This window comes from Clarias gariepinus, chromosome 20 (assembly GCF_024256425.1).
Source record: "Clarias gariepinus isolate MV-2021 ecotype Netherlands chromosome 20, CGAR_prim_01v2, whole genome shotgun sequence".
NCBI classification, from domain to species: domain Eukaryota; kingdom Metazoa; phylum Chordata; class Actinopteri; order Siluriformes; family Clariidae; genus Clarias; species Clarias gariepinus.
The window spans coordinates 11,922,754-11,948,168 of record NC_071119.1 but is presented as its reverse complement, the minus strand read 5'-3'; the positions used below and the strand labels follow the sequence as shown (position 1 = coordinate 11,948,168).

General features: G+C 39.5%; 1 protein-coding gene across 2 annotated transcripts; it reads left to right on the top strand.

Moving 5' to 3' along the window:
* The first annotated feature begins 22 nt into the window (after positions 1–22).
* On the top strand, positions 23–24,729 carry clockb (clock circadian regulator b). 2 transcript variants are annotated; one of them, XM_053479753.1, is made up of 22 exons: positions 23–496; positions 2,194–2,285; positions 2,426–2,518; positions 3,427–3,486; positions 3,573–3,721; positions 5,636–5,727; positions 5,821–5,910; positions 5,995–6,112; positions 6,214–6,327; positions 7,619–7,737; positions 8,133–8,215; positions 8,301–8,407; positions 9,287–9,434; positions 10,751–10,826; positions 10,921–11,068; positions 12,160–12,254; positions 12,743–12,823; positions 14,619–14,768; positions 16,070–16,357; positions 16,936–17,042; positions 17,158–17,371; positions 20,049–24,729. In XM_053479753.1, exons 3-22 carry the CDS (start codon positions 2,502–2,504, stop codon positions 20,244–20,246), a joined length of 2,454 nt encoding a protein of 817 aa, XP_053335728.1. In that variant the 5' UTR covers positions 23–496; positions 2,194–2,285; positions 2,426–2,501; the 3' UTR covers positions 20,247–24,729. The 2 variants fall into 2 exon arrangements, with proteins under 2 accessions (XP_053335728.1, XP_053335727.1); XM_053479752.1 differs by having other exon boundaries at positions 16,933–17,042.
* The last annotated feature ends 686 nt before the right edge of the window (positions 24,730–25,415 follow it).

Sequence of the window (25,415 nt, the reverse complement as noted above, 5' to 3'; positions counted from 1 at the left end):
ATGCGCATCACGTATATCGCTTAGTATTAAAATACTAGTTAACGGAATAACGTACATATCCTAAAAGTGATGCGTTTAATAACTAGCAATATTTCTTCAAGTATTTAAAATACTAATTTACAGTCAGACATTACAACCTAGTTGGCTCTCACTCCTGTTCTAAACGCGTGCTGTGTCAAATTAGAGCAGTAATAAAAAAATTGTGCCCCGGAACTTTTCCGTGCGCATGACAGAAACGCACAGGAAAAAACACACAGCATCATAAAGTAGCTCAGGCCTGGCGGATTTATTATTGTCCTCTCTGAATTAGCATTTCAACATTAACGCGTAGTGTCCTCAGAGAGTCAGGTCACAGTATTAAAGCAGCTTTAATGAGTCTTAAAGGTAAATCCGTGCAGTTCTCGAGCACTTTGTTTTGAGAAGGCGCTTCCGGTCGCGTGTGACGGTGAGGCCTGCTGACCTACATTCGGGGACTGAGCGCTCATTATAAGCCTGAGTAAGTGTGTGTGCGTGCGTGTGAGTAAGTGGGCGAGGGAGTGGGGGCGCGCGCGAGCGCGCGCTTTTTCGTAATCGGGTGTAATTTTCTGATCGCGTATTTTATATTATTATTATTATTCGCAGCTTTAGCTAACCAGTAAGTAATGATTTATAACTTTCTGGAGAAAAGTAATGCAATGCAGAGGAGCAAGCCTGCTCATGACGTCATGTAGTGGTGTCAATAACAACAGTTCTGGTGTCTGATGATGACTTTGGTGTCAGTGAAGACAGGCTCGGTGTCTGATTATGTCTTTGGTGTTAACATCGACAGTTTTGGTGTCTGATGTTGGCTTTGTGGTTAAAGATGAAAGATGACACTGTTGGTGTTTGATTATGGCTTTGTTGTCAGTAATGACAGTTTTGGTGTCTAGTGATGGCTTTGATGTCAGCAAAGGCGGTTTTGGTATCATCGATGACGGATATAGTGTAAGTGATGACACCTAGTCAGTTAGTGAGGATTAAGGATGGCAAATCTACTCATGACTAGTGGTGTCGGCGTTGGTGTCGGTGGTGGCAGTGTTGGTGGCCACAGTGGTGTCAGTGGTGACAGTGTCGGTGGTGACAGTGTTGGTGTTGATGGTGACAGTGTTGATGTCGGTGGTGACAGTGTTGGTGGCCACAGTGTCGGTGTCGGTGGTGACAGTGTCGGTGGTGACAGTGTCGGTGGTGACAGTGTTGGTGTCGGTGGTGACAGTGTTGGTGGTGACAGTGTTGGTGGTGGTGGCCACAGTGTCCGTGGTGACAGTGTTGGTGTCGGTGGTGACAGTGTTGGTGTCGGTGGTGACAGTGTTGGTGTCGGTGGTGACAGTGTTGGTGGCCACAGTGTCGGTGTCGGCGGTGACAGTGTTGGTGTTGGTGGTCACAGTGTTGGTGTCGGTGGTGACAGTGTTGATGTCCGTGGTCACAGTGGTCTCCTTATAGCTTTCTGTGTCAGTGATGACAGTTATATGGGTTTTTGGCACTAATGACAGTTTTGTGTCTAATGTTGATGTCTGATGATGGTATTGGTTTAATTAATGTAAACCAATACCATTGGCTTTGATGTCAGTGATGATTATCTTTGATGATGTCTTTGGTATAAGAGATAATGTTAGAATTTGTTACACCTGTATTGGTGATTGATTATGTCTTTAGTGTCAATGATGACTATTTTAGTGTCTTTATTGCTTTGGTATCTGATTATTGTTTTGGAGTTAATGTTGGCAGTTTTGGTGTCTGATGATAGCTTTGGTGTCAGAGTTGAATGTTTTAATTTATCTATTAATGTATTGAGGATGACCTGCCTTATGGGCCTTAACTGCCTTATCTATATAATAGGACTGTCATATTATAACTGATAGCTACCAAGCGTTCACAACTTTCCTTTTGGATTGAAAAGAAAATTCCGTCCTGAAACAAGTAAAATCTTTTTGTTGTTTTTAATGTTGCAAGGATGAACATAAATAGTATGGAAGTTACATACAGTATAAAAGTTAAAAACAGATATTAAACAGAGTTTTCATGTCACTTTTTTCGGTTCCACGGCTTATGTGAAATGGCAATAAGCTGTCAGTCATAAGTCAGTTATATTTTTTGTGCCACCATTAGGAACATTTTCTTATTATTGTACACCACTATTCTCAATGACCTTTTATTACACGCTTTGTGTTTTCCCAGAAGGCTCCAAGAAGAACCGCAACTGACCTGTCACTTAAAAATACAGCTGGGGTTAAAAGTGCACACAAAGACCTTGTTAAAAGGGTGACAAGGTAAGGAAGAAAACCATCATGGCTAATAGTGAAAGCTAATTTAGCTGTTATTATATATAATATAAATTTGATATGCATGTGTGTTTTTATTATTATTATTATTTTTATTATTTTGTTTATTTATTTATTTTATTTTGCAGGACCTTTATTTCTCTTTTAGATGTCTTCCCGATGCTTAAAGTGTGTCGTCCACAGACTGACTCATGAAGCATCACAATGAGCTCCACAGACAGGTGAGAATGTCCTACGCAGTCCTGTACAGATCTGTGTGCTTGCTGGTCTGACTCGGAACATTGCTTTGTGTAAAAGGTGGTGTTTGGGTGTCAGGAATGACATTTATTTATAAGCGATGACTTATTGGTGTCATTGACGGTGTTTTTGGGTTTTGTTGATGACATGATGCTATTTAGTGTTTTTTGGGGGGGGGTCTTTGATGGTGTTTTTTTTGTGTCATTGATGGTGTTTTTTGGTTTTGTTGATGACTTTTTGGTGTCGTTGGCGGCCTTTTTATGTCATCGTTAAGGGTATTTTTGGGGTCATTGATGATGTTTTTATTGTGACTACTGCCATTTTTATGTCAGGTGCTGTTTGGATGTCGGAGATGACAGTTTTGCCATGAGATGACCACATTAGTGTCACAGATTCCTTTTTGTTGTCAAATATACCTTTTTTTGTCATCATGGGTGATGGCTTTTGCAGCGTGATGACAATTTTGTTGTCGGGCATGACATTTTTTTTTGCTGGCATTTTTTGCAGTATGGCGGTTTTTATGACCATTTTAAAGAATTAATTTAATTAATATATATATATATATATATATATATATATATATATATATATAAAAGCTCTTGACTAAAGCTGAAACTTAAATGCAGGACACACTGCACCATAATTATGTAGTCATAAATATTGCTGAAGTATTTATTTATTTATTTATTTATTTACTTATCATTTTTATATTATTTATTTATTTTTTCCAGAAAGACATAAATTATGCATTTTTTATAGTTGGACTTGATCATAGTGTACAGTATTGCATTACATATACTGTATATATATACTGTATATTTATAAGTAGAGAAGAAAACTTTTTATTCCACGCACATATACACAGTATTTCATGGAGGTGTTTGTGTCACAGGGATGATGGCAGCGTTTTTGACGATTTGATGGAAGAGGATGAGCGGGATAAAGCCAAACGGTACGACTGTTGCTTCTTTTCGGAGCTCCTTGACATCAGATTCCCAAATTGTAAATCGTTAAATGTATTGATTGATTGTGATTCAGCGTTTCCCGGAACAAATCGGAGAAGAGGAGGAGAGACCAGTTCAATGTCCTCATCAAGGAACTGGGCACCTTACTGCCTGCCAACACACGCAGGATGGACAAGTCCACTATCTTACAGAAGAGCATCGACTATCTGCGCAAGCACAAAGGTAACACACACATTCACACACACACACTGGTCTAAATCACTGTATGTTTATAATTAAATCGATTTTTTTTTTAAGTAAATAAATGATGTCATCTTTGAGACGCTGATTTCAGATGATGACGTATGTCAATGATGAATCATTTAAAATTTCTCTCTCCAATGTGGTTAGTCATCCCATCTCTGTCGAACTCACACACACACACACACACACACGGTTTGAACAGATAATGAGTAAAATGTTTTAGAGTACTCATTGAGAGTTGGATCTTCTCGCAGCCATTGTGTTCTGAGTGCTGTAGCTGGAGGACATACCGTGCTTTTTCCATTTGAAGTACATTTGCATTTATTTGCTTGATGCTTTTAGGCACTTGCAGCATGAGGTAGAATTCAGTCCAAAAAAAACAAGCTGACTGAGTCGTTCGACTGCTGCACGCCTGATTTATGTTTCATTACGAACAGGCTTCTGGAGCTTTCTGAAGGTTAGAAAACGATGCAGTTTTCTCTAAAATTTAAATATTCCCATAGTGTGTCTAATTCCTAGGAACTGACTGGGACGATTCAGAGTGTATCAGGTCCTTCCACTTCCTACTGTAGTACTCGCCGTGTTCATGATTAACCATTAACTGATTATTTGCCTTTAGGAATTAAACCAATTAAAAACTGCTGATGTTTTGCATCATATTTCTCTGTAGTTCCTAACTCTTATTGCCTTGTATACTAGGATTCAGGTGATGTGCGGTATTAAATTTCTTTTTATTTTTAGCAGTTTTTTAAATTAGGCCTGTAAAATATTTCTGAACTGTATTTCTGACATCCTTCTAGTGTGGTTAATTATTTATTTATTTGTTTACTTACTTATTTATTCATTTATTGTTGGAAAATACATAACAAAATTTTTTTTCAATCTATATACATTTTATTTATTAATATTTAACCATGAAAGAAATGTGCATCTAATTATTATGGATTAATAATTTTTTGATTATTAATTACCAGATAAGGAAAAGTAAAGAACAATGCATACTTACTACAGTAGGCTTTGTGATGTCATCACCAAGCATACATTTCAGAACAGCAGAACTTTTGGCCGTATATGTGTCTGTCACTTTTCTTACTTCATTTTAATTTTATGTTCAGATCTGTTGTGTAAAAATCCTGAATATCTGCAGGACTGTGGTTCCGCATAAGGCATGAAGCAATATAGCTGGAAAGGCATTCAAGTCTAACTGGGAATTTTGATTCACAGTTATAAGATAAGGCGGCACGGCACGGTGGTGTAGTGGTTAGCACTGTCGCCTTGCACCTCCAGTGTCTGGGTTCGATTCCCGTCTCTGTGTGCATGGAGTTTGCATGTTCTCCTCGTGCTTGGTGGGTTTTCTCCGGGTACTCCGGTTTCCTCCCACAGTCCAAAGACATGCAGATTAGGTTAATTGTTGTTCTCAAATTGCCCCTAGTGTGTGAGCGCCATGAGCCTGCTTCATGTTTGAAATTTTAGGAATTCTTTCAATGGCCCAGAAATGTGGAATAACACATAGCTGAGCTACTGTTATGTCTCAACCGGTGAGGTAGGCAATAGGAGATGCATTATGCATTGTCCTGCAAAACCAGAAGGCCTTTGGTAATCAAACCAGGGATTCCACTTGCTGAAATTCATTAGGACGACTGCAGTCAGCTCAGAGCCACCTTGGCTGGGATCGTCATTCATGGATGTTCTATAAAACGTTTGCATTCTTCAAACCTTTAACAGTCTGGAAGGAGTCTCCAGTGTCAGAGCCATTGAAATCGGCACTTGTTTTCGTAGACATTTCACAACATTAATCATAACTACAGTATTAATGGCTCCGTTTTTTAATTAGTATAATGTTGGAATTTGCTGCCGATAAAAGCAGGGAAAAAAATCTTTTCTTTTCTCCAGAAATTGCAGCACAGTCCGAGTCGAGTGAGATCAGACAGGACTGGAAGCCCTCGTTCCTCAGCAACGAGGAGTTCACACAGCTGATGCTGGAGGTGAGATTTGTTTTTGTTTTTTTTATTATGATGTATGAATGTACTGTATCAAAAAAAATTTTTTTTTTTAACACCATGCTTTATGGTTCTTAGGCGTTGGATGGCTTCTTCCTCGCTATCCTGACTGATGGAACTGTCCTCTATGTCTCTGAAAGTGTCACATCCTTACTCGGCCACCTCCCGGTAAGTGTTCGAGCGTTTATGCGTCACATGATATAAGTGTTCCCTCCTCCCCAGGCTAGACGTGTCTACTGTTGTCTCTCGTAGTCGGATCTGGTGGATCAAAACCTGCTGAACTTTCTTCCAGTCGGAGAGCACAGTGACGTATGCAAAGCGCTCTCTTCACACCCCGAAGGCGAGAACCTCAGCCCGGAATACCTCAGGAGTGAGTGACGTAATAACTGTTTAAATCTGATTTTTTATACAGAGGTGTCTAGAGCTGATACCTGACCCTCGTAACAACATGCCCTGTTGTGTGTTTCTCAGCTAAGGGCCAGCTGGAGTTTTGCTGCCACATGCTCCGAGGCTCGATGGACCCCAAAGAGCCGCCTGTGTATGAATACGTCAGATTTATTGGCAATTTCAAGTCACTCAGTAATAGTGAGTACTGCTTACACTTCAAGAATTGAAGACGTCGGTCTTCAATCAATCATTTTGTTTTGGTGATTTTCAACATTTCATGATGGTCACAAAACTTTCAGAGAGAGTAAAAAGTGCAAAGTGATTACTAAGCATCTACTGGAAATAATCATAATTTCTATAATGGATATTGTAGTACTTTAACTGACGGTTACAAGATTAAAAAATGTTATTTGGCCCCGTTTCCTTCGAAGTCACAGCACTTGAAAAGACCAAAGCCTGGAGAGAAATTATGAGATGAACTCCAAATACAGTATTACTGCTGAACAAGGTGCCAGTGGACGCCAAAGCCAACATGACAAAGTGTTTAAAACTGAACAGACGCATACAGGTTTCCAAATGCTGACTCTTTCAGTAATATGAATTCTGCTTCATTTAGGTTTAAACAAGGGGCGCTCAAGTCAAACCAGGACTTTTGATTGTGTAGAATAACAGAACACAGTTATGGGAGAGTAAAAACTCTCTTTATTTCTCTATTGCACTTGTCCCAGTGTTTCACTAGTGCTTGGATACCATCAAGGTAGAATGTTTTCTCAATATGCTGGAGCCATGATCAGTCTGTCTGCTTCATGTCTGAAACTCTGGCCTCTCAGGAACCCCAAAGATGTGGAAATGGTATGGTAATGGAGCAAGGTCAGGTGCATGACAGATGCATGACATCCGTCTATTTTCAAGGATCAGATGTTCCACTCCCTGATTGTTTACAGGAACGACTGCAGTGGGCTCTGAGCTGCCTCGGCCAAGATCATCTTTTTTTTTTTTTTTGGATGATTTTTCCCTGATTTTCTCCCTAATTTAGTCGTATCCAGTTCCTCTCCCACATTAAGGCAAGCGTGAGCTCACAGACGGATGATTTTGTCCAATCGGCTCTCTCTAGACCTCCGGCTGCGAGAGGTTACAGGATCACCCGGGAATCGAACTTGTGATCTCAGGTTGATAGGACGAGCACTTTACCACTGCGCCACTCGGAGGCCGCCGTACGGTTACTGCATTACACGCTTATTCACCAGAAAGTTCATCACAAATCCTGGTTTGACTTGAACGCCCCTTGTAAGTGCAACAAGGAGTTTAAAATATAATTACCAGGGTCCATGGTTTGCATGTTGAAATGTGTTCCTTGACACCTTTAATTTTGTTCCAATTCTTCATTAACAATAAAAAAGGTCTTATGTAGTTTAAGCTAAAAAAAAACATGACCCTTTTTTTTTTAATTATAACTCATATTTGTAACTCTTGTTTCTTTCCGTCACAGTGCCACGTATAACCCGGAACGGTCTGGAAGGAGTTCTCCAGCGGTCATTGCGCCCAGCCTTTGACGATCACGTGTGTTTTGTAGCAACAGTGCGGCTAGCCAAGCCTCAGTTCATTAAGGCAAGATTTTATTATTTTTAAAAAAATTGTCATGTTTGTTATTGGTGTGGATTTTTCCACTTAACGTTTTAAAACGGTATATACATCTCTCTGTTGATTGAGAAGAATTGATCCCTGGTTTAATTGGCTTTTTGAGGTTTTTTTGTGTGGGTTTCGTTAACTATTGACGAGTAAATGTTGCAAACGTGTGTACCTGAAAAGAGGATTAATTATAGTCCGTAACACCCGTCCCGAACATATCTGGGCTTAGCTCATTGACTGGTCGCTGATCATGTCTACGATGGGCTTTACCACGTTCGTGTTTAGCGTGTATCGACTGCTGATTGACTCGCTGCAGGAGATGATGTCTCTCACAGGTACACATGTGCTTTAGTCTATTGATTAATTGTCTGCAGGAGATGTGTACAGTGGAGGAGCCCAATGAAGAGTTTACCTCTAGACACAGTCTAGAGTGGAAATTTCTTCTCTTAGATCACAGGTAAGGATCTAACTTTCTTTGTGTTCGCTTTGCTCCCTTGTTTAGGATTGGAGAATCATTTTTATATTTGTGTATAATTTTCCAGAGCGCCTCCTATCATTGGCTATCTCCCATTTGAGGTTCTAGGGACGTCAGGCTACGACTACTATCATGTAGACGACCTGGAGTCACTGGCTAAATGTCACGAGCATTGTGAGTAAACTATCTATCATCTGCATTTATTTATAATAAAGTATGATATATACACAAGTGTGAGTCCAAAATGATCCGCACTCTGGTCGTATAAACTTCTGTCGAACCGCTTTCCGTTCAAGGCTACTGCGTCAGTTTATTTGTAACTTCAGTGCGACAAAACATGGACACCCCATGGCTTCTTTCGATTTGCACGAAAGCAAAGCAGCATGCAGTGATTCGTTTTTTTTCTGGGCTGAGGGTGTACCAGATGCTAAGAGCGTAAACAGAAGCATCTGGTAAACAAAATTTGAGCCAGTACTCTAAGGATTGTGAAAGTTTCTTGAAGAGAATCGTTACTGGTGACGAGACATTGATTCATCACTACGAGCCTGAGAGTAAATGGTAGAGTATGGAATGGAAACATCGCAGACAGAGAAAAAGATCAAAAGTCAACCATCAGCTGGAAAATTCATTAATGCTTACAGTTTACTGGGATTCTCAAGAACCAGTATTGGAACATTATCAGGAAAAAGGTTCAACAATCAACAGTGCTCGTTACTGTGAGACGCTTATCAGTGTTAAAGCTTCTTTCCTATAGTCCGGATCTCGCTCCATCGGACTTTTACCTGTTTGGTCCCCTGAAAGCAGCCCTACGTGGACGAAGAGTCACTTCTGATGAAAAAGTGAAGACAGCGGTGCATTCGTGGCTCGCAGCTCAGCCTAAAACCTTTTTTAATGAGAGAATATGGAAAGCATGCTGACAGATGGGTGAAGTGTATCGAAAAGCAATGAGATTATTTAGTATTTTGTCTTTTCGAAATAGTGATTTGAATACATTCTATTCCAGAGTGCGGATCATTTCGACTCACCCTTGTATATTATTACTACCTTGTGCAGTGATGCAGTTTGGAAAGGGCAAGTCATGTTACTATCGATTCCTGACCAAAGGCCAACAATGGATCTGGCTCCAGACTCATTACTACATCACCTACCACCAGTGGAACTCACGGCCTGAGTTTATTGTGTGCACACACACTGTTGTCAGGTAAGGTTTACACGTTAACCATACAATATACAAAGAAATGGCATGTGAGTGTGTTATGGTGAGGGGACTTGTGGACATACCGTAACCCCCATAAAAGGTGACTAAGTGTCCTCTGACTTTATTGTGGCTACCAAGACTTACTGTCCCCTTAGGGGATGTGTAAATAGTCAAGCATCTGAAGAACAGACCATCTGGTGAGCTTGTGGGCTCAACACTTCCAAGATGATGGATGAAAGGGCAGTGGCGATGCCAGTTGGCAGTGGACAAATGGCTCTTGCAGTGGAAACTGGCTTTCGTAGTTTGGACTAGATGTATTAACAGACAGTATGATGTTTCTTCTTCTCACAGGAGATAGGCTTGAGTCTGGTTTTCGGGTGCTCACCAGGCTGAAGGAATACGGAAGACGGAAATCTCTTGACTGTTGCTGTTGTTGTTAGCCTCTTGAATCTGAATTCAAGAACTTTTTATCAGACTTCTGTCCACAGATTATCAAACACCTTTTTTATCATAAGCCTACTCGGTACCAGAATACCTTAAGCCAAAGGTTAATGGTGGGTATCATGAGTTAATCATCAGACCTCACCTTTATCATAAATCTCACCGCCAACAGATTATCAATTGACAGATCATTCTCTTCCTTTTGTGTCCAAAACATCAGGTCATGTTTTGGACACTAAAGAAAGAACCTGATGTGTGTCACCTGCTTATCAGTTGGCGGTGAGATGTATCAGGTTAACAATGAAGCCTGATTGGGAGTTTCTAGCACACGCTTTGTTGAGAGACAAATGTACTTCCCATCAGTGGTCAGGGAAACCTGCAGATAATGCAGATGGTTCTTCTGATTCTGAACTGTGAGGTGTAGATCATTGGAAGCGCTGCTTAAGTGTAACCGAGCATATAACTGGGTTGGATAGGCCATGAACAAGACCCTTATGGCTTTAAAGACCATTCTGTGGGACAAGTGATAGGAGAAGCTCTCTGAGGAACTGGGAGAGTTTGAGTTTCTGTATCAGTCTGCAGTGATGAAACAAAAGCTCGATCTTGTATGTCCCCATCCTCATTTAAGTCAGATGAAATGAAGTGTAAGGCCAGGAATATCTTAGTGGTTGAGGGTCCAATCCCAATCCCAGGACTACTAGAGATTCACTGATCATTGAGCAAGATGCTTGACATATTGTACATACGCTTCTCAGTGATGCGAGCGGTTTACTTTAACAGCTAAGAATGCCTTCATCCTTTCACCTCTCTCTTTTCCTGAATCTATCACGTTATTAGTGTTTTCCTCCTTTTAATATCCCTTAATTGATTGCGTTTAGTTATGCTGAAGTACGGGCCGAGCAGAGGAGAGAGATGGGCATTGAGGAGACGCCTTCTGAGAAAACAGTAGACAAGGTGAGATGAGAGCAAAGTCAATGTGCTTAATGATGGATTGCAGACAGCTTTTGGTTTAATTCATTACATATTCTTTCTTTTTTACTCTCTTTAGTCTCAGGACTCTGGTTCTGAATCCCAGTTAAACACCTCCAGCCTTAAGGAGGTGCTAGAGCGCTTCGATCGCAGCCGCACGCCCTCCACGTCCTCGCACAGCTCTCACAAGTCCTCACGCACAGCCATGTCCGACAGCACGTGCACTTGTAAGTGCTGCATACGTTGGTTTAGATATAAATTTTCTCTTTTAATATCTTTATTTACTGTTTTCGAATAACAGCTTTAAAAAATTACCAAAAATAGTGTTTTTAGCCACAAATGATTTTGAGACCATTTTGTTAAAACAAAGTAAGTAAAAAATTAATTGCATTACCTAATGACGTCCAGTCCAATCCGAAAGTATTGGAACAGCAAGGCTTTGTGCTCCAGTGTTTTTGCTATATATTAAAGACTTTCGGTTTGAGATCAAAAGATAAATATAAAACAATCAGAATTTCTTCTTTAATGTCTTGATATTGAACAATATATATTTTTCAAACAGTGCAAAACATGTCACTTTTTGTTTAAAAATATTGGAATTACTATTATTATTATTATTATTATTATTATTATTATTATTTGTTTGTTTGTTTTTTGGGAAGGTTGCATTGAGGGTATAAACAAATCATAATTTTAGTTTTCTGATTTGTTAAAACCCACAACCCTCCCCCCCCCCGCCCCAAAAAAAAAAAAATTAATAAAATAAAATAATATTTAAGATGTGATCAAAAATATTGGAACACACGACTGGCAGGTGTTATTTCTCGCTCAGGTGTGTACTGTTTTATTGACTCTTCGAACAACTGATAGGTCTGAATGTCTAGAATGTCTGTTGGTTTGAACCCCAATTTTTGCTTGTACCAACATCATTTGATGTTAAAAGAATAAAGCAACACAAATACCAGAAAGCTGTCTATGGGATAAAAGCAAGCAATTTTGAGGACATTCAGGAAAGGAAACAACCAGTCATCGCACAAGTCAAGCCAAGGACACAATGACAAACCTAAAGCTGCCAAAAACAAACCTAAAGCTGTCAGCCACATCATCAGTAGTCTCCACAGGACAGGAGTGAAGACGGCACAATCAGAGTGTGTAAATGGAGTTCGAGACAAAGATCAAATTTAAACCTGTCGTGGCTAATGAAGAGCCAGTGATCTGATAATTCCAGGCCTTTTGGATGTCACTAATTGTGTTCTGATGATTTCTCAATCACTCAAATTCACTCTGATTACTGAGTCGTGTCCCATTTCTATCTCAGCCACTCCCTCGAAGCTGCAGATGGACGTGAGCACTCCGCCTCAGCCCAGCACTGTTGACATGACGATACAGCGCCGCTCCTCGCTCGGCACCCAGGTGGGTCTCAGGCCTCTTATGCAAATTTGCACTGAGACACTTTTTCATACAAACGTCTAATCACAAATGCATGATATGCAAAAATGATCATTTTTTTCACCAATGCTGTAATTTTCCCTGAATCAATATGAAATTGCCTGGCTCATTTCAAAGACTTGGCAGGATAGAGAAATGTGTTTATTTGCACTATGCAGATGCTTGATTACGAAGTCGCAGTGACGGTATGGTTTTGATGGTTGATTAAAATGTTAGGTGAAGGTACACAACGAGGCGTGCTTGTATTATTGAATTTCTAACACAAAGATATTTCTGGAATTCCTCCTAGAAAACAAGTGCTCAGTATATGAGCCTTTTTCAAATCTTTTTTTTTTTTCCCAGCTAGCTTTGTGACATTGTCAGAGGAGAATAGACTAGAAATATGAGCTAGGATTGATTTTTGGAAGAGCTGTAAAAAAAATGTGTTTGATTATTTTTTTTTCTTCCCCCAGAATGTTCCTGCAAGTTCTCCTTCTCAAGTTAACCAGCAGCCGCAACAGCAACCACAGCAACAACCTCAAAATAATACAGAGGTAGCAACTGTTTGTATATAACATAATCATAATCATTTTAAATGCACATCTTTTTACATACCACTGTTTAATGGACCACAGCATCATAGTCAGTGATGCATCATGTCATTTGAATTATGGTTGCATTCTCTTTAAACTGATAAGAAGATTTTTATTTGTATTTGATAAACCAAATGTATCCGCTCTGTATGTATGTACTGTAGTCAAGGGACTCGGGTAGTACAGTCTAGTGCAACACTAAAACGTATTTTACTGTCAAGAAAATATATTGATCAGCCATCAATACAACCCAAAACATTATGCACAGTTTGGTGTAGGTCCCCCATGCACCACCGGGGGAGCTCTGACCCCATAGGGTATCGACTTCGTAGGATTGGTGGTTTGTAGTGGATTCTTTGGGTAGGATTGTGCTGTAGGTTGTGGGGTGGGTCCTCCCATAGATTGGATTTGTTTGTTTGGTGCATCCCATGGATGCTTGAAAAGATTGGCGAATTTCGAGGCCGGGCTGGTGGCCTGCACTAATTTTATGTGGAGTTGTGCTGTATTGGCTTTTCTATGCAATCGGACCAGATTGTGGTCCCCACAGGCATAAATAAGCTTTGGATGCCCATGTTGATGTCACTGTATACGAGGGTGAGTCAAAAGAAATCCACACTGTCTTATCAGTGCTTTCCGTTCAAGGCTACTGTCACCCCAGTCACTGCTGTGCAGGTGTGTGTGTGTGTTACATCAGTTCATTTGTAACTAAATTGTGAGCACACTTGTGAAAAGGAGAGCAGCACATTATAAAAAGAATCATTATTGGTGACGAGACACAATTCATCACAAAAGTGTGGAACAAAAGCACCTTCAATCGCAGACCGAGAAAAATGTCAACCATCAGCTGGAAAACTCATCAGTGCTTAATGGGATTCTCAAGGGCCAGAAGTATTGGAACACTATCCGGAAAAAGGTTCGACTATTAACAGTGCTCGTTACAGTGAGACGCTTTTTGAAGCGCAGAAGCCCAAACTTCAGATTAAACGCAGAAGACTGATATACAAGGGCGTCATTATCTCATATGACGATGCATGTCCACACATTTCTGCCCAATTCAATTCAGTTTTATTTGTATAGCGCTTTTACCAATTTTCATTGTCGCAAAGCAGCTTTACACAATCAAAAGAATGATTTAAGTCTGTATGGAATGTAAGTGTGCATGAATCAAGATGAGCAGATCGTCCCTGGAGAGCAAGCCGAGGGCGACAGTGGCAAGGAAAACTCCCTGAGATGGTAGTAGGAAGAAACCTTAAGAGGAACCAGACTCATTTGGGTGAAACAGAAAGCAGAAATTGATCTGCTTTCGAACTAATTGATGTTAATTGATGTAAATATGGAGTCCAGGTAGTTTTGAACTATCGAGCAGCCGCAGCCAAGTCAAGTCCTTTGCCCACACTGTCGACAAAAACTAAGATGCTTTAACTTAGGTGTTGAAGCATTCTCCCTATAGAGTAGTCCTGATCTCCATCAGACTTTCACCTGTTTGGTCTCTTGAAAGCAGTCCGACAAGGGAATACGAAAGCTTGTTGACTGATAAGCAAAGTGTACTGAAAAGCAAAAAGAGATCATGTTGAAAAATTATGCATTTCTCTTTTATAAAAGTTGAAATTCTATAACCAGATACTTTTTGACTCACTATGTATAATTGATAGTTAATATTGACATATTAATGTGGTTTTAATAGTAACATTGATTGACTTCCATCAGCTTTATCATAGGGTATACATTGTGTGTGTGTGTGTGTGTGTGTGTGTAGCAATACTCTATCCAGCTGAATGCCATGCAGCATCTGAAGGAGCAGCTGGAACAGAGGACGCAGATGATCGAGGCCAATATTAAAAAGCAGCAGGAAGAGCTTAGACAAATTCACGAGCAGCTGCAGAAGGTCCAGGGCCAGGGCCTTCAGGTATGTCTTTACTTAAACGACCATGTCCTAAAGAGATCGTATTTATACTACGCCACGCTATGTTTTAGTATGTGACATGGATCTTTGTCTTTCTACACGGTGTAAGTTAACTGGATGTACAGTACGTGTTACTGAAGAAGTTTATGTGGTGTTGTGTGGTGGAGGCAGTGGGAACTGGCAGGTGACTGCTTATGTAATTTGGAAAGAAAAAACGAAATTTCCCCTGAAGACTCATTATTGGTTAATTTCATTTTGCATCCTCTGCAAGTCAATACTTGCTGATTTATACACTTAAGCATGATGGCTTTCACAGATGTTCTGCAGTGGTTTGGTAAATCTACAATAACTTGTGGTTTAACACTGACATAAACCATGGAGGAAGTGGAGCACTATATAAGTGACATTATATTCACAACTGATTAAAGAAAATACCTTTGGGATTCTAACCACATCAGTATTAATGTTCTGCCATACACTCTTAAACCTGGTGAGTGATCTCTTTGAGTAACTTAAGTCTTCTTTTTTTTTCGTTGATAAGTAAATATTTTTTTGGTTTGTATTTTTCTTCCCCGATTTTCTCCCTAATTTAGTCGATTCCAATTCCTCCCCACCACTAGGGGGCTCCCACATTAAGCTACTACTATTACTCAGTCGGGAGGGCCGCAGACTATCACGTGTTTCCTTCAAACCATGTGACATTACCGACCGCATATTTTCTAACTGCTCACTCACGCACTGTTGGGGGCGGCATAACACACTCGGAGGACAGCGCTATTCAAACCACTCCTTCCGCTTGCGTGAGCTCACTGACGCCCCTTATTGGCTTATTGCTTATTTAGCACCGTCGCCTTGCACGTCCAGGGTCGAGGGTTCGATTCTTGCCTCGGGTCTGTGTGCTTGGAGTTTGTATGTTCTGGTGGCTTTCCTTCGGGTGCTCCAGTTTAATGCGGATTAGGCTAATTGGCGATCCCAAATTACTTGTATATGTGTGTGTCCTGCTATTGGGTGCCACCCTGTCCAGGGTTTACCCTGCCTTGTCTCCTAGGATAGGCTCTAGGCCCCTCGCGAATCCTAAATACAGAATAAATCAGTATAGACGATGAGTGAGTGAGTGTCTCTCACTTGTAGTGAAGCAGTAAAGCTCGACACTGTCGTCTCCAGGTTGTGAGTTGGATCCAGTAACTATTGAGTGGGAGCTTTGAAATTGGCCGCGCTGTCATCTATACATTTCTGTCTAACAATGTCGGAACTAGTTTATCTAATTAAGTGTGGTATCTTATTGTTGTTGTTGTTTATTGCAGATGTACCTGCAGCAGGCAACGGCTGGGGTCAGTGTGCAGCTCCCTCAGGTGACTAGAGCTTCAGGCCCACAAGCTGAAGTTGGAGCACCGAGTGTCACAAGCTCCGCCCATGGCGGGACACATCCAGGCATCCAACAGCAGCAGGCCCCACCTCCCCAACAGCAGCAGGCCCCACCTCCCCAACAGCAGCAGGCCCCGCCTCTCCAACAGCAGCAGGCCCCGCCTCTCCAACAGCAGCAGGCTCCGCCTCTCCAACAGCAGAGTTCACAGGGCTCCGTCCTCACACAGGTTCAACACGCCGATACTGTCATTTTATTAAAAGCTGTTAGTAAGTAGTCATCGTTCATGAAATAGCAAAATATACCAGGGTGAGTCAAAAATTTTCCGCACTCCGGTTATATTAAAACTCCCTATAGTCCTGATCTCGCTCCATCTGGCATTTACTTGTTTGTTCCCCTGAAAGCAGCGAAGACGAAGATTTACTTCTGTTGAAGTTAAGACAGCTTGATGATAATTAAAATAAATACAGCGAAATTACAGATAATTTTGGACTCACCCTTGTAAGAATAGAATGTACTAGCAGCAGCAGAGTAAGAAGAGTGCACAAGAAGAGAGTAATTGTTTCAGTTCAGTTCAATAATATTGTACCAAATGGCTCTGAAACATTTTAACTGACCTCACTCACCCTCTTGTGTTCAGTTCTGACCGATCCATTAAGGATGACGTCATTACATCTGTCTGCCCTCGTTCTTCCTTATAGCACGTCATTATGCTAATGGTGTCGGGGTGAAGAAGCATTTCAGAGGTTGTCTTTGCTTATGCGGTTGCTTTTCTTTTTAAACTTTTAAACTCTTGTCTCTCAGCAGGGTTCGGTGTATAACACAATGATGGTCAGTCAGCCAGGCACCGGGAATGTCGTTCAGATCCCCAGCACCCCGTCACATAACATCAGCCAAGTAACTACAATCAACCGGTACATGTGCATACACAATACACAAATCCTGTATGCAATATGTCTACATGCAATAGAGCATCTCAATACAAAACAACTACAGCTCAGTATTTTCACAAATTCTCTCTCTGTCCAGGTTTCCAGGGCAGCAATTGGTCACCAAGTTAGTCACCGCTCCCATGGCATGCAGTACCGTGATGGTTCCCACAACAATGTTTATGGGCCAAGTTGTGACTGCTTACAACCCGTTCGCACAGCAGCAGAGCCAGACACAGGTGATAGCCGTGCCGCCTGATTCGCAGCAGCAGCAGGGTTTGCCACAGCCTCAGCAACAGCAACCATTTCTACAGGTAGCACAAAATTAAATCGCAAAAGTTTGGGCACCCCCTGATAAATGACAGATTTTGGTGATTTTTTTTAATTGAGAAGATGTTAACACGTTCTCTCTTGGAAATGGAAACAATGCACGATATTTTCAGCAAATATATATATATATATATATATATATATATATATATATATATATATATATATATATGCCATCAATTGAACAAAAATAAAAACATTATCATGTGCGAAAGTTTGGGCACCCTAAGAGTTCCAGAGTCTCAGATTCTCTTTATAAGGTTTCAGACCTTAATCAGCCCTTTTGGATCTGCTGCATGGCAATAGCTGTCATTAATAAATGCCAATTTCAAAACTTTACAAATACTTTGACTTTTGCACACACTTGCGGACACTCAACAACCCTGGGTTCTTCTAAGCAGCTGTGTAAGACTCTGTGTAAGAAAAGAAAATAAGTTTTTGATGCCCACAGTGCAGGAGAAGGCTACAAGAAGATAGCAAAGCGCTGTCAGCTTGCAGTTTCCACAGTGAGAAATGTAATTAAGAGATGGCAGTTCAGGGGAACTGTGGAGGTCAAGATCAGATCTGGAAGACCAAGAAAACTCTCGGAGTGAACTGCTTGTATTCTGGTCAGAAAGACAAATCAAAACCTCTATTTGACTGCAAAAAACCTGCAGAAAGATTTAGCAGACTCAGAAGTGGTGGTGCACCGTTCCACAAGACCTTCACGGAGGAGTCAGCAGGAAAAAATCTTACCTGCGTCTCCATCATAAAATACAACATCAGAAGTATGCAACAGAACATGCCGCTCAGTACCTCTCGCTCGCCCAGAACCTAATGCGTTTTGGAAACAAGTGCTGATGAAGTTAAAATAGACTCTTTGGCCACAATCAGCAAAAGTATGTTTGGAGAAAAAAAGGAGCAGCATTTCATGAAAAGAACACCTTGCCAATTATTAAGCATGGGGGTGAATCTATCATGCTTTGGGGTTGTGTTGCAGCCAGTGGCACAGGAAACATTGCACGGGTGGAGGGAAGAATGGATTCCACTTAATACCAGAAAGTCCTGGAAGCAAACATCACACCATCTGTAAAAAAAAACTGAAGCTGAAAAACTGATAGCTTTTACAACAGGATAATGATTCTAAATATACTGTATCTCGAAATCCACTATAAAATACCTCAATAGACACAAGCTGAAGGTTTTGAAATGGCCATCACAGTCCCCTGATTTACACATTATTAAAAATTTGTGGGTAGATCTTAAGAGCTGTGCATACACAAAGACTAATTAATTCTTTTGGAAAGAAATTAAATTAGTAATAAAATCCATTCTACTTCTAATGCCATGATATTTATAAAAAAATGTAGAGACCTGTTACATCATGCCATGTCATGAAATGCCGCTTGTCCATAACCACTGTCCAACACATAACAGTAGTCCAGACAATCACAGGACAGAAATTTGTCCAGAGGCTATCCTGGAATATGCCCATGCCATCAGAGGACAAAAGATCCATAAAAAGGATAGCCTGGTCAATCAGTACATTCAGGTCATTCTGTAGCCACATAATGTTGCTGAGCCTAAACCTGACCAGCTGAAGCAACACCAGATAGCTATATTTAACGATATAATGATATATAACAATATATCACAGTGCATGATGGGTGCATCGCTTCCCGTCATACCCTGACGCATCCATCGTTGATCGAAGTCTAACTTTTATGCTACCAAGCAAATTGAAGCCTCACAAACAATTGGTTTTCATTTGGACACAGCTGTTCTAGTCACTTTAACGTCTGAATTGCCACTTAATAATAATCAATCCTGTCACCTGGAGATCGCTGGTTCAATTCCCGGGTGATGCTGGAACCTCTTGCAGCCGGAGGTCTAGAGAGAGTTGGTTGGCCGAGCTCTCTCAGAGGGAAGGGGTGAGAGGTACTTCGTGCTCCCACATTATTCATGACTCTACAGCCAATCAGGGTTAGTGAGCTGTGAGCTCACGCAAGCGGAAGGAGTGGATAGCGATAATTTCCGGGTGTGTTACGTCGCCCCAACAGTGCTTGAGCGAGCAGTTAGAAATGATGCAGTCGGCTGGCGTCACCTGGTTCAGAGGAAACACGTGATAGTCTTCGGCCCTTCCGACTGAATGGTAGTAGTAGCCTTAATGTGGGAGACCTCTAGTGACGGGGAGGAATTGGACACAACTAATTTAGGAAGAAAATCTGGGGAAAGACAGAGGAAGTAAAAAATAATGTCTGGGACAAGTATCAGTTGCCATCTCAGGGAATTTTTCCTTGCCACTGTCGCCGTCACCCTTGGCTTGCTCATCAGAGGCATCTCATTCATCATGCATTCATCTCATTATTATCTAGACACATTTTTCTTACACATACACAATATATATATATATATTGAAAAAAAATAATTTCTTTCATTTTTGTGAAGCTGCTTTGAGACAGTGACCATTGTTAAAAGCGCTATATAAATAAAATTGAATTGCCATCAACCAAAAGTCAACAAGCAGGTAAAGAAGATATTAGTCACAGAAGCAACTAAGAGTAACTTTGAATACGATGCTCCCACCACCATGCTTCACCATGATGTAATTACGTTCTCAGGGAACTGGTTTTCTGTCAAGTGTCACACTTTGAGGGTCTGTTTTGTTTTTTCCTTCTACAGGGAGCCCACATCTTGCAAAGCAACCAGTCCACACAGCTCATTCTACAGGCTTTCCCCATTCAGCAACCGGGTGCGTTTGCCACAGCACAACAACCACCACAGCAAAAACCACAACAGCAGTTGAAGCCTCACAGTCTAAAGCCGTCCAAAACTTCATCCTCTCACCAGACGGACAACTCGAGCACACAGGCGCAGTGATACCGGAGAAGACATTAATCTGGAGAGAAATCTGAGGGTTAAAAATTAGCTCTGTAATAGAGCTCTACAGCAATAGGATTGAACCGAATACCACCAGATGGCCACCAGAGCGGGGATACAGAGCTCGCAGTATTCCACAGCAATAACAGTGGTGGGCAACACCGGTATTCAAATTGATTTCTCTTTACTTCTTTTCTAATTTATTTAAGGAATACAATTTAATCTTGGATGAAAAGGAAATTTTAAGTCTTTCTCTTTTAACTGTATAGATGTGTGTACAAAAGCATGTGCATATCCAACCATAAAGGAACAAAGTGACAAAGTTTTATACTCCGCCCAAAAAGTATTAGCTTTTAGTTTAAGTTTTTGTTTATACAGTATGAATTTTTCCAGTCATTTTTTTAAAGCAAGGGAAAGGTGGTGGTGGTGTTTTAGGACAGATTTTTTTTTTTATTATTCAGCCTAAAAGGTAGAAATAGCTTATAGACTTCTATTTTGCTCCTCCTTTTTGAGAAAGTATGCTTTTAACATATTTTATACATACATAACCGCAGTGTTACCTCTATTCCACAAAAGAAATGTAGTTCTCAGTCTTTAAAGTGCCAACAGTTAGTTAGTTTATAATATTTACAATTGTGATTTGTTCTCATTACAATTTTTTTGTTTCGAGTTGTATATTATATCAAGTACAGTGGAACCTTGGATTACGAGCATAATTCGTTCAGGAAATGGGCTTGTATTTCAAAACACTCATAAATCAAATAGATTTTTCCCACAAGAAATAATGGAAACTCGAGTTATTCGTTCCACAGCCCCAAAAAAATAAATACATAAAAATAATTAACACAAAATATAAAGTAAAAATAAAACAAATTAACCTGCACTTTACCTTTTTAAAAAAAGTAAAAATTAATCCAGGCCGATAAATGTCTCCGTTTGTGCGCGTCGGCGCTGTGTATATGTGTGTATGTGTAGCTAAAGTAAAAAGCCCCTCCTCCTCTCCTCCTTCTCGTATACACGTGCACGGATGTGATTATACCAGTAAGAGACCTGCACTAAGACCCAGCAGGAGAAAAGGTTATCCACAGTTCCGCAGCGCAAGAGAGAGCAAAACTGTTGGCTCAGTTGTGATCACGTGACGCTTGGCGTCAAAACAAGAAGCTCATGCGTGATACATGATACTCGGTGCTCGTAAACCAAGACTTATTCGTTTTCCAAGTCCAAATTTGTTAAAAGTCTTTGCTCGTCTTGCGGTACACTCGCAAACCGCGATACTCGCAGTCCGAGGTTTCACTGTAATGTGTTTCTACACACTAAATGGCCCTTATTTAAAAATAATTATATTTTTTAATGTGTATGTATGTGATACATAGGATGTTGAAAGAGTGAGTCCTGACTCTATAAACATGCATGGAATTTATACACACACGCGCACCCACCCAGTGCCATGAAAAAGTATTTGTACCTTCCTGTTTCTTTTTTTTTTTTTCAGTTTTTAAATAATGATTTTATTTATTAAGGAGGAAAAAGCTGTCCAAAACTACCTGGCCCTATGTGAAAAAGTACTTTACTAAAGCCTTAGAAATAATTTTGCAACTCATTTCTTTTTGACACCTTTCAGTGTTTTCAGACAGGTTCAATTTAAGTTATTTCTTGATTCAACAGGGCAGGCAGTAAAATTTAACTCATCTTTCCAAAAATCACAGCTCAATCATGATTTAAAATTACTTTTTTTTTTTTTTTTTTTTACAGTGGGCCAGGTAAGTTTAGACAGCATTTTTCCCCTTAATAAATAAAATAATAATTTAAAAACTGCTCAGGTTATCTCCGTATAATGTTAAAATTTATTTAATGATCTCAATAATTTAGATATGACAAATGTGCAAAAATTTAAATTTAAGAAATGATATATAATATCTATAATTATATATATGATTATGCGTAAAGGTGTTAGAATTTGTGTATGTTGTGTTTGTTCGTTTATGGTTTAAAAAACATAAATGGGAAAAAAACAGATTTGTGGCTTTTATTTAAAATGTCTCATTGTTCTGTTTTTTCACACACAAAGATTTCTATTTAGATCGCCCAGAGGGAAAAAAAATTAAAATTTAGGTATCCGGGAACTTTATGTATATTTTATTATATACATATTATATTTGTATATTTGGTTATTTAAAATTGCTAGTTCGCTTATTTCCAGATTTAATCTGAAATACTGAAAACTAAATCATATAACCGATAGCACTTTTGCCACACACAAAAACATCTTGTTTGCAAATAATTTGTTTTTATTAATTATTTTGAAACAAATGAACACAACATACACAAATAGCGTGCTGACTTTCAGTTCTTCTTTGCGCACCGTAAATTGTCTTTCAAACAAAGCTGGGTTTCTTGTGTTTTAGTGTTTGTGTGTGTGTGTGTGTGTGGATGCGAATGTCTATAGCTAGAATCTAAAAGTTCGTACCTCTTCCCTTATTGCTGTACGGGTTTGTGCGTCAACCCAGGCGATAACCAATCAGTTCTTGCCTTGCAGTAACTTCATATCATTAGGACGCTCCTTACCGATTCGGTAGTTCTATACCTCAGAAATCCATGTTAGTCAAACGTTTATTTTTTTTCTAGGAGAAAATCCAAAATGATTTTATTTTTTTGTAAAATATAGACCGTTAACACTGTCGTGTGAAACTATATGCATTGTGTCTAAAAGAACTTCCAAACATGAATATATACTGCCTAAAGTCATTATAGTATATTATATTCAGACTCAACCCTATGTATATGTTTTGTATGGTGGTGTAACTTTTTGTCATTTTTCGTTTTTTGTTCTCCCCAACACCTCCCCCCCCTTCCATATAAGCACCAAAGATAATTTGTCGACTCTGACACCTTGCATTGTGTACGACTCACCAGCCACTTTTTCGTGTGACTTTGACCATGGCATGGTGGTTGCCGCTGTTGGCAAGTGAAAATGATTTTCATTTAGAATGGGCGCTGGAGTTTATACAAGATGGTGCGAAAAACAAAAAACATCCAGTGGGCAGTAGATCCAGTCAAATTAAACATTTTTACATAATCTTTATTTGACTGGATCTGCTGCTCACTAGATGTTTTTTTATTCTTTACAACCATGTCGAGCAGTAAAGCACACAATCTTAAGGCCGTCACCTCTCAATGGATGCTTTGTGTTTCCCTAACAAAGTGGCTGTCGAGTACAAAGTCTGTACATGTATTTAAAACATGTTAATGGACACACTATTCACAAAATGTAACCCAAAAGTACTGTACAATCAAACAGTTGTTTGATCAAATGCAGATTTCTTTGTATTGCAGATTTTTAAAAAATGAGTGCGTTTTTGCAATTGTCAATAAGCTAGCTAGCTGTCAGGCAGCCAGTATTTGTTTTTCTCACACATTGCCTTAAAATAAAGGGAGGAATGTAGCATTAGCATTACCTTAGTCGTAAGCGCACACTTTCTGTTTATGATCCGTAAACCGAAGTGTAGCATCGTGATTCGGTTTGTTATGTCCTACGCATTTCTATTTGATGCCAAAAAAAGTATTCATTCACAGATCATGTCAGTGTTATGGGTGTGTTCGTGTCATCCTCTCACCCTGTCTTGGCAGCATCATACTGTGTGAAGACATACCATCCAGTGCATTGCTGCTAATACCTGTATGTGTTTAGTGGCCAGGGAAAACCCTTTAAATCCAATTTTAAATCCATTTTCTAGTGAGTAAAGTTTGGAAGTTTGGTAGAACTGTGTTTTTTTATTTTTTAAACTTAAGCACTTTATACCACAGCGCTGGAAAATTATACATGCTGATCACTTAAAAAGTGTTCCATAACAGCACCTTTAATGGATATGAATTCGAATACAGCAAGTCCCCGACTTACGAACAGTCCAGTTGCAATTTTTTGTGCATATACGAACAGACCGCAGATCTACAAACATTCGTAAATGCGAAACGAATTGCACATGTTGCTCACGTGAATTGTACAAAAAACTATTATTTTCTTGCAGCAGGATGTCTAGGGAAAGTCGCGAGAGTAAAATGCGGAACCAAAACACCAAACCTGTGCTTTACATTGATTTAGGGCTGTAGCTATTGAATATTTTAGTAATCGAGTATTCTACCAAAAATGTAATCGATTAATCGAGTAACCGGATAAAATGTTCTTTTGCTTAATTAAACAGCAATGTAAAATATATAAGAAAAACAATGATTAATTGGTTTTCTTTTTAGAAAACTCCACTTTTATTTTTTTAAAGCATACAGCATTTAATCAAAAATACTAATTGTCATTATTCACAATACAAGGAATAGCTTAAAGTTGACAGAGATGAATTAAGTGCATTACAGTGCCATACATTCTATTTTAAAGCCTTTTCTTAGATGCAAAAACAAAAAAAAAAGGTATTTCAAATGACTTTAAGTATCAAGAAAACTAAGGGACACTGTTATGCGCTAAAATGCCTCCCCCCCCCCCCCTACATAATCTCTATCAAATATTATATTAGAATTTATCGTTTATATATAAATTTATAGTTTTATGATTTACAAATTTCAAATTGCACCAAACGAATTAAATTATAAAATAAGCAATATTAAAAAAACATATTGTATAGGGAATAAACATATATTTTTATATTGCTTATTTAATAATAAAAAATCATTTCGTGTAATTTTTCATCATAAACAATATTTATTTAGTGTAAATATTTTTGTATTACATGACAAACCCCTGTAATCTGTGGCAGGGGGGCATTTTAGCGCATGGGGGGGCAATCCGTGGCAAAGGGGCATTCTAGGGCATAACATACACTTTAAAATAAATAATTATACAAAAACACTAAGTTGTGCAACTTAACTTTCAGAACTAAAAGTTTCAAAATTTACAGCTTAGGCATAACATAAGCCTTTACTGTCAATTTCTGTCGTTTTCTCTTGCTACTTTCTTCGCTCTATTGCTCCTTTTCATTTTGCAGCCCTCGCCAGAACACTCCATCAAATCAATACACAGCTGTTTGCGTCTCCTTCCCCTTTTTTGGGTGACGTTAGCGCTTCTTCTTCGTCTGTTTTTAGTGGCGGCTTGCGTCCGGAAGCGCACTATGTCGCTAATAATATAACGCAAGCTTTAAAATTAATTAAAAGAAGCTTCAGCAG